At 33.9% G+C, this 10198-nt stretch overlaps 1 protein-coding gene across 1 annotated transcript; it reads right to left on the minus strand.

Moving 5' to 3' along the window:
• Positions 1 to 1513: 1513 nt before the first annotated feature.
• Positions 1514 to 8880, minus strand: LOC132715860 (putative ferric-chelate reductase 1). The gene is made up of 10 exons (XM_060698956.1): positions 8768 to 8880; positions 8341 to 8500; positions 7610 to 7729; positions 7125 to 7240; positions 6771 to 6857; positions 5751 to 5816; positions 4815 to 4914; positions 3871 to 4017; positions 3302 to 3387; positions 1514 to 2631 (listed from the first exon to the last, which is right to left on the minus strand). Exons 2-10 carry the CDS (start codon positions 8372 to 8374, stop codon positions 2545 to 2547), a joined length of 843 nt encoding a protein of 280 aa, XP_060554939.1. The 5' UTR covers positions 8375 to 8500; positions 8768 to 8880; the 3' UTR covers positions 1514 to 2544.
• Positions 8881 to 10198: the final 1318 nt, after the last annotated feature.

A 10198-nucleotide genomic window follows, 5' to 3' on the forward strand; every position in this document is an offset into this window, starting at 1 on the left:
GTATGCAGAAGTTGATTGTGTGATATTTACTATTTTGATACACCGGCTGCCAATAAGGCTTTTATATCAATCATGGAGAAAGATAGGTGTCAAGGGATCGTATTTTTCCGGCTTGGAACTCTGAAAAAGTTTGGCAAATCGATCTGGTACCTTACAGATTGAGGTTGGTAGACATACAAAAGCACCCTTTTCCATTTTTCCACAGACGAACTTTGAATGAAACTTTAGCCAAATTATTGCGATTTCCTTCAATGTTTCGTCGGTTAATGTAAATTAATGCAAACATCCAAAAGTAATACAATATCAGATGGCCGTGAAGTACGCGGGATAACGGGCTAGCAGTCTAGCGGGCTAACAGTGTGAACTGAGCGGGATTGCAGTCTAGCGGCCTAACAGTGTTAACTGGGCAAGCTAGCAGTCTAGCGGGCTAGCATTGTGAACTGGGCGGGCTGGCGGGACAGCTGGCCTAACTGTAAAACTTAACTGATTCAACATGAAAACGTTATGATACATTTCCTAGCAGTGTGAAGTGGGCGGGCTAACAGTGTAGCGGTCTAGCAGTGTGAACTGGGCGAGCTGGCGAGCGGTCTAAACTTTAATACTTAATTGAATCGACATTTAAACCTCATGATACATTTCCTAGCAGTGTGAACTGGGTGGACTGACAGTGTAGCGGGCTAGCAGTCTTGCGGGCCAGCGGGATAAACTCTAAAACTTAATTGAATCAACGTGAAAACGTCATTAAACATTTCCAAGCAGTGTTAAGTGGGCGGGCTAACAGTGTAGCGGTCTAGAAGTGTGAACTTTGCGGGCTGGCTGTCCAGCGGGATAAACTTTAATACTTAATTGAATAAACATGAAAACGTTATGATACATTTCCTAGCCCTCTAGACTGCTAGCCCGCCCAGTTCACACTGTTATCCCGCTAGACTGCTAGCCCGCCCAGTTCACACTGTTAGCCCGCTAGACTGCTAGCCCGTTGCCCCGTGTACTTCACGGCCATCAATATCAGCTGTATAATTTTGAGTTATGATAAGGACGATTTATTTTCATTTACCAAACACGTGATATATGACTGCATTATATATTTAAAGCTCATTATTTACCAAAAATTATTTTGATGCCCCCACAAAGTGGGAGAATATAGCGTTGCACTTGTCCGTCCGTCCGTACGTCTGTCTGTCCGTACGTCCTAAAAGACTCGGCTGCTTTGAAGCCGAATAAACAACTCCATTCTTAAGGAATTTATCCAAACCTTCACGAAATGAAAGTCATCAAGTGCCCTGATACCATTCAAGGTTTTGGAATTTGGTTGGTTTGGGCAGAATTGTAGAAAGTTGCCGAAAAGCTGGTTTTGCTACTATTTCATGTCACTTGCTGAATTATGTCACATTGATATGGAATTCTTAAGGAAAAAACTTTGTTTCTTACTACATTGTATATTTTACATCGTGTTTGCACAAAAAGCAAAATAAAACAAACGATATATTTATACATGTATAAATTTTATTAGAAAAAGATAAACAAAGACAGAACTTATATGTAAATGTATCACATTCAAATTGCGTATTTTAACACTTGAGCATCGCTTAGAACAAAGCAGAATATACTATATTTGTATTATTCATGCAATTACTCACAAATATTAACTTTTATTTAAGGCACATTATGTCTCAGAAATCCACAAACGTTTATTCACTATAATTATACCAACTTCTCATATATATAAAACAACAAAGCAAATTTATTTCATCTATATGACAAATGAGTAATGTTTTGGAAACTGTAAAGAAATATAAAAAATAAAGTTTTTTTAGAAATAAAAACAGTGGCATATCTGAGGCATAATTGGCCTTTTAGTTCTAAACCTTCTGCATTTGTGTAATGGACTTGCTCTGACTTAAAAGCAGAACCGCCCATTCAAAATTCAAGCGGTTCTTGTATCAAAATACAAAAATTTAAGCAACCCACAGTTTAGAGCGTGACAAATTCCTCACAGTGATTACCTCCCTTAGCAGATTGTGCTGATAGGGGAGATCACTGCGTAGGAGATTGACTGCGTAGGAGATGTACCGGATGGTCTGGGTTCAAACTGGCGGTAAAGGCTATAAAACATTATGTTCCGGCAGGTGAATGGTTATAAGCGTTAATAGTCTAACAAATGAAATTAACAAAATAGTTTGAAAAACATGATTAAACACACAATGTACAAGTAATTCAAGCACCTATTATTTAAAAGGTTCTTTTTTCCACTGTTTCATTCAAACTAACGGATAGTCTTTGGTAAGAATTCATCTAATTTATAGTTGTAATCAAATCAGTATGAAAAGTAAAATTCTATGGCACACAAAACAACTAGCTTGCAGTTTTATATTCATGTAAAGTCTGAGTTTTTTAATTCATAAAAAAACGTTGTTGTGTTTTATGAAACATACAATTCGATGATTATTAGCACACAGAACAAACGGGTGAAAATATTTCTGGTTCCTAGCGTATGTTGGGAAATATGGAACTACAGAAACCGGTAGTTACTGGTTCCCAGATTTAGCTATCAGCTATAATCACTAGGATCGCCATCGCGGAACCAAACAAGAATCCACCGAGGAGCAACATCAAGGCAAACGGAAGGACCTGAAATGAATAATATTCAACATTAATTTGTCATTAAAATGAATACGCATATTAAGGCTACAAATTGATTTCCAATGTCGCCAAACATGATATGATTTTTCTAAAATAACTTGCAAATAAGATAATTTGCAACTTTAATTCCTAGTGGTCTTACATGCATTAGCCTTAAATTTATACATCAATCTTATTTCGTTTGATAACTAGATTTGTGTGAAATTAGGTAAGTATAAAAATTTTCATTGTATCTATGTGTTATGAAAGGGACACAGTTAATGCTGCTTTATTTCTTTTTTTCAAATTTATTCTTTCATCTAGCGGCTTTCCATAGCAACACAATATATTTGCGCATAATAATAATAATAATAATAATAATAATAATAATAATAATAATAATAATAATAATAATAATTAAATAATAATAATAATAATAATAATAAAAATAATAATAATAATAATAATTAATCTTGTGAAGGTATGACACTAACACGTGAGAATCATATTTTCATACAAAGTGACCTCGTATAAACTTTGTATACAAATGCAGTTGATGGAATATATCAATTAGTATAGTATGTTTAGCATATACCTTAAGCAATGCTGAGGCAAATTTAAAGTCTGACGCTTTGAATTTAAGAAGCAAAACAGTTTTTTTACCATAATAAAAACTTACAGAGGGTTTTGGAGGTTCTGACACGTCCTTGACCTCTTTCATCTCGATATCTTCAGGAAGTACTCCATTTTTGTTTTCTATTTGCTCTGTTAATAAATGTGTGGAAAAAAATACAAAGATTATAAATGTTTTTTGAAAATCATTTTCTGTTAAACCCATTACCTATAGACGTGCTTTCACCTATTCAACTCCCCCCTCCTAAGTTTGAGGCCTAAAGTAGTAAAAATATGCGTTATGTAGGCCCAAAACACTTGCTTTGGCAATTTTGATATGTCCACTCGTTGCAATTGTAACAGGAAATTTCAGATTGAGCATGCCTTTACAAAGGCTATGGTCTAGCCAATATGTGTGCCATGCAAGCTTAAACTGTATTAAAAATAATATGGTTTCATAGCAATTTGAACTTGTAACAGGAGCCTATATAATTAAAACAACCATTTTTCACACAATGCTCATGCAGTACTGGGTTTAAATGCATTATCATTGAGAAAAAAAATCATCATTTAACAAAATAAATTATGTAATCACTTATACAAAAAATTGAGAAAGCACTAAGAAATAATATTTACTTTTTTGCTTCATATAAGATTTCCATTTGGTGATCTCGAGGACTACACAGATGATAGCGATGACAATCAGGTGTGTAATGGTCACATAGAGAGCTTCGTTTGGCATCATAGAACGTTCCAGTACGTATCCAAGGAAAACAGTCACAACTAAAACAGAAGTGAAAAAAATGTCAATTTGTTAACCGTTTTTTGTGGGTTTTTTTTCAAATTTAAGTATATGATAAAACATGATAAACGATATCAATCAGGAAATGCAGAGTTAAACGAACGCAAAGCCCCACACGACAAAGCAACAAGAATCAGCGACAGGAAGCCAATGCAGGAGGACCCCAAACAAACGCAGTACAGGGCGCAAGGCAAATGATAATAGGGACCTGTGTATTACTAGATACAGTGACTTCGGAAACAATATATATTTCATTTAAATATGACAAAAATAAATAAAAATAAAATTCATACACCGAACATTGTACATGTTTGCACTAAATATCAATCTATATAGAAAAATATCTTTTTACATGTATATGGTGTTCTGTATTAAATCATGTTGGATGCAAATGTCAAATTTGTAAATGGGTCGATTGAATCAGCAATCGTGCCTGAAAAAGCACCCAGAGTACATGCCCAAATCGGGATTCAAACCCAGGAGCTCGGTTTCTTATATTTAGAAACCATATTAAGCTAACTTTTATATTCTTAGCTTCACAGCTGTCGTCAACTTTTTCCAATGTATTAGGAACAAATTATATTTGATTGCTAAATCATTGAACTTTAAAAAATATTTTTTGATCTTTATGGTCTAGGCTAATTGCTTAAACAAACTCTTTCACAAAAATATACTTTTGCTTCTTCAAATTGATACTTAAATATTTTTTTTAAATTACTTATAGTCATAGTTACATTTGTATGAGATTAATATGAAACTAATTTCTCTGTAATCTTACCGGCTAACACCTGTGCAATGACACCGACACCCAAATGTGCCCAGTTGAAGATCCACCTGAATTTGTGGTCACCATCAGGTCGAAACAGAGCCATAATGGGCTAAAATATAATATAAAAACATCTCTTTATACGTCCTCTTGAGTCATAGTTTTGCATTTAATTGTGTTTTTTTAATTAACTTTACAATTGTAAATATTCTTCCACCCTTAACCTGCAGATTTTTAATACAGTAAGAAACACGCTTTGCGACCACCCCGATTTCGAAACCAACTCACTAATAAGAACGATTAATTTTCAGACCCGGTTTTTTGCTTCTCTATTTCAATGGTCGCCAGCACCGATATCTAGACCATCCCGTTATTCCGTCACACTACAGGTTATCAGTCCCGTTTGGTAAATCGTGTACATTTGTTAAGTGCATATTTGAATGTGCCCTGATTTCAATTTGGAAAGTCCATTTAAGTTTAAGTGATATTTATATCAAAATAAAAAAGAACAACATAGGGCTACAAGTATTGCGCATGCTCAGATTTCACGGATGTGTAGACTGACCTGGCTCTGCTCAGGTGACAAGTAGTAATCATTTACAATAACAACGAGGTAAGGGTTAATATGCTCATATAATTGAGACACTGTTGTCCAAATTGAACGGAAAATATAAAAAAATGATTTCATGTTAAGTTATTTGAAAACAATTTGCTTAATCTAGCGTTACCAGAATTATTTTACTTAACCACCGTGAAAGTCCGTAACGCAGGAATGTGAATATAACTTAGGAGTTGCACAAAACATGCCACGTAAAATTGTGCAAATGAATAACACGCGCGGCAAGGTTAGAATACGTACCAATATATCTTATTGTTAATCAATTTAATAAAAAAAATTCATACATATACTCGTATACAAGGTAATAGGGCAATAAGTTAACAACTTACATTTAGGAAACACAAGACCGTCACCAGAATTCCTAAAACAGGATGGGCCGAACCGGATTCTATGATCTGAAAATAATACAGGACTTTAAAGTCAAACTTTGGGTGAAGAAAATGCACATGTATACAGTTGAACTTTTTATTAAGACAACATTCGATGAAATGTCATAATACATTTAGTAAATCTTGTAGTCTCTAAGTGGTGAAATAAGTGCCCTATTTGGTCTCAACCCGGTACGGAATTAGACCCAGCCCGTTGTAGTCTAGAAAGTAGTTCTTTAAAATTTTGAAGTGGCCCAATTTAAGTCATCTCTAGTTAGATTGGTCATAATTAAAGTGTATTTATTGCATGTGTGTAGTTTTTGTGTGTTATATGATGAGTTTAAAAGTTGTTTTTTGTGTATTCTCCAGGAACTCATTTGTTGGCGGAATGATTAAAGATGTACCAACCACCAGCAGTCAGGAGTTTTTAAAGTGGTGAATTTAAACTGTGTTACAACAGAATGAAGATTTCTGAAAAAAGGAGATGGCTAACCTATTATATTTTGGGCCTCATTTGACTTAGATCATAGTGTTGATGTTTAAAGTTGAAGACAGTATATAATTCATCAAGAACAGTGGAATCCAGAATTAAGCCTTTAATGTGACTGATTTACTATAGAACAAAGAATACGAAAATTCACCAGGACGACACCATTTACTATACTTTAGTTGGTGCGAGAACCGGCCTACTTTTAATGGATCTTCTGTTAACTAGTCCACATCTTGGAACCATTTCAAAAAAATCTTGAATAATCAGCTTTTTACAAAGTGTGTTTAATTCAAAGGTGACGTAGGTCATTAGTTTAACTGTTCGAAATGTTTTACTTTTTCAGCGGAAAGTTTCTCTTTTTAACTGAATATTGCATAATCTGTTGATATAAGCACACGGTTTAGTTTCATAACACATTTGATTTAATGTTTTTGTCTCCATATCATATTAACAAAACAGCAGACGTTAACCAAAAGAATTTATATACGAACCTGACTGTAGCCTTGGACTTCAACAAAAATAGGTATGAAACCTATTACTACAAACAACACAGCTAGCACCATTGCTCCACGATGAACCTGAAATACGCATGTTCAAAATTAATGACGTCGTTAGTATATCGTTAAGTTCAAAGGTTTATAAAATATAAAAAAGTAGAAACTATAACAATATTAACATTTTAATTAATTTCTAGTCGGTTTAGGTGTGTAGACGTCTAGTACCAATCATCATTATACTTGTTTTTTTATTTATTTATATTTTTTATTTGCTGTTGCTGTTTTTGTGTGTTTTTTGGCCGCACATAACGTTTGGTTATAACATTTTGTCCACGGTTAGTTACGTACCTGGAACCAGACTTTGGTACCTAACAACTTCTCCCCTGGTAACATATCTTTATTGTATCTAGCCGTGACAATGCCTATAACTACCAGCAACATCCAAGCTAGAACCATCATTATACCTGTAATAGAATTGAAAAATAAATCACATAAAAAGTGTCCAATGTCTTTATTCCAGTAGCAGAACGTGTTTTATATCATGGCGGGTTGGTAACTCATTCATTCCCTGATAAGGGGAGGTCACAGAGAGGTATCATTTTTCGCGCGCTTTTTTAAAGTTTAGTATTCCTAACTGCCCTTACAGGTCCTTAACTTATTCTATTCATATTGACCTAATTATTGAGTAATATAAATAGATGAAGAACCTACAGACGGAAATTGTAACAGAATAACCTTAATTAGATTGGAACATAATTCGGTTCGAACTAGCAAGGGAGGTAACAAGTTCATTATATGACGAAATTTAAAGGGAGGTAATCATAACTACTCACCATGTAGCTTCACCGCAGGACTGTTGAGTTTGTAAAGGTCGTAGATTTTGTGAGTATTGAAATCTACCTTGCCGTCACTACTCCATGGAATCTTAGCATGTTCCTCTAATTTATACGTCCCTGTTTCGATGGTAGTATGGAAAAAAAATATGCTTATTAGTTTGTTTTTTTAAATGTAACTTGTAAGTTGATAACAATAATGAATTTGTCTTTTTTTCAAATGCAAAAGAAAAAAAAATGTTCGTTTCAATTTTTGTCAGAAGTGTTAAATGGATTTAATTATACAGACATACCGCATGAGCATAGCCGAAGTCTAAACCATATTTTCTTAACCAGAAAACAGTTTGAAAAGACGTTCATGCGGTCCATTACATACGTTTTATGTTTTAAAGAGCATTTACACAAAACCTATTTTTCAGTCATTCATACAAGTTGATTAAAAAAAAGAGATAATCGAATAATAAAAATTCATAAAATTCAAATATATACAAGATAGATACTAGATACTAAAACACCGTTATATTGAACAAGGAACACTGTCTAGCAATATGTGTCCTTTTGAGGTAGGCATAAAAAGACGCCATTTTTCAACGCGAAAGTCATTCCTTCCGTCTTTGCTGCTATTTGGCTTTGCAAAACAGTATCTGTTCAGAACAATGATACGTCAAAACAATATTTAATGACCAACATGGACGATTATCGTTAGACGCGGCTGTATTATTGAAATATACCTTCGTCCTCCTCCGCCTCTCCAACGACAAGCATAAGAATATAATCATTGTTTAGATCAAAGTATTTGTCGTCTGATGATTCTGACAGCGTTCTCGTGAATGTGCACGTGATCACGCCGTTCGTCTGCGATACTGATGTGGCGCTCAGGCCTAAAGCTGACTGTAATTGAAAATGCAAATTATGAGAAAAATTATTTTAATTAGATAGCTATTAGCAACATAATAACAAAAGGTTAAGCCCCTGGAAGAAAAATGTGCACATTCTTATCAATTTAATAGTTACTTTAATTTCTTATCAAAACAATTGATTATTAGTTTTATCTTTAAAAAAATCGCACGTAACAATTTTTGAGTATTTATAATTGCTAAAGTCTGGATGTGAATACGGTTTTGTCACGGCAATGTTCAATCTTTATTGATGGCTTACATTAGAAAGTTCGTCTGTCTCTGTGCCCTCGTTATAGTAGCTCTTTACAGTGGTTCCTGGTACAATACATCCCACGACACTGTCCTCACCCTAAAATAACATGAAACTTCAGATACTGATATATTCATCAACGAAACAAATGTCTACTTTATTCATTAACAGTTACATGAAGAAAGAACGTGTGGGAACATTTTCAACATGAAACAGCAAAAGTGGTATCAAAATGAGCAGGGGTGGGGGGGGGTCTTTTTTTTCTTTTTTGTTGTTGTTGTTGTTGTTGTTGTTGTTGTTGTTTCTTTGTAGTGTTTTTATTTCCCTTTTGATCCTACGCAGATCTATATGAAAATCAAAGCTCAAAAGATGTCCTATGTAAATAAAAAATAAATAAATAAATAAATAAATAAATAAATAAATAAATAAATAAATAAATAAATAAAAAAATAAATAAATAAAAAATCCCTTAAGAGTGTAAGCGATATTGAAACATTGTTCTTAAAAGTATAAACATGCAGTAAGTTTAATGACAAAAATAAATCCCGTAGAATGGTGTCATAAATAAGCATTATAAAACTTAGACTCTTTAAATACCAGTATAGATTCGACTTGTAAAATATAAGTTGAGCCGTGTCATGACAAAACCAACATAATGGGTTGCGACCAGCATTGATCCAGACCAGCATGCGCATCCGCGCAGTCTGATCAGGATCCATGCTGTTCGCTTACAAACCCTATTACAAGTAAAAAAATTGTAATAGGGTTTGTAAGCGAACAGCATGGATCCTGATCAGACTGTGCGGATGCGCAGGCTGGTCGGGATCAATGCTGTCGAAAACCCATTATGTTGGTTTTGTCATGACACGGCTCAGTTTATTAGGACTTACAACTCTATTAAGAGAATATACATGTGTATATAAATGTACGTTATAGAAAAAACATTTAAGCCTTTGTCAGAGTATCATATTCAACTTAAATATTAATTGATTGTTTGAATAGCCTATACAATTCAAAATCACGAAACGTTATTCAATGATCTATTTTGGTATACATTTATTTGTATTTACAGTTTAAAAAATTCTTGTAAGATGCCTTTTATGCACATGGATCCTGTAATAAATATAATAAAAAAAGTTAATTTTCTCACGTTGAGTTAGAAAAGGTTAACCTAATTTTTAACATATTCCTTGAATAAGGCAAGCCAGCCATTCACTTAAATTACCAATTATACATTCGTATGCGAATTGCAAGATTATAGAATCGATGTTTAGATTAAATCAATACGTTTATACTTGAGTACCTGTCTCCGTGTTATTGAGAAGTTTTTTTCCGATACTGTTATGACAATGTTCCACTTCTTTTACCAATATTTGACGCCCGTCATGAAATCCGTACATTTTCATAATTTTTATGAAAGGCCTAATTTCATGTATGAGG

Source organism: Ruditapes philippinarum, unplaced genomic scaffold (assembly GCF_026571515.1).
Source record: "Ruditapes philippinarum isolate M1 unplaced genomic scaffold, ASM2657151v2 ctg3667_1_1_1_1, whole genome shotgun sequence".
NCBI classification, from domain to species: Eukaryota; Metazoa; Mollusca; class Bivalvia; order Venerida; family Veneridae; genus Ruditapes; species Ruditapes philippinarum.

Excerpts from the sequence above, each read along its gene's own strand:
- LOC132715860 (XM_060698956.1), bottom strand. The coding sequence starts at position 8,374 with ATGCTTGTCGTTGGAGAGGCGGAGGAGGACGAAG. Across the intron at positions 4,915-5,750 it reads CGGTCTTGTGTTTCCTAAAT|CCCATTATGGCTCTGTTTCG; the intron begins GTAAGTTGTTAA and ends ATTATATTTTAG. Across the intron at positions 2,632-3,301 it reads CAGAACCTCCAAAACCCTCT|GTCCTTCCGTTTGCCTTGAT; the intron begins GTAAGTTTTTAT and ends TATTCATTTCAG.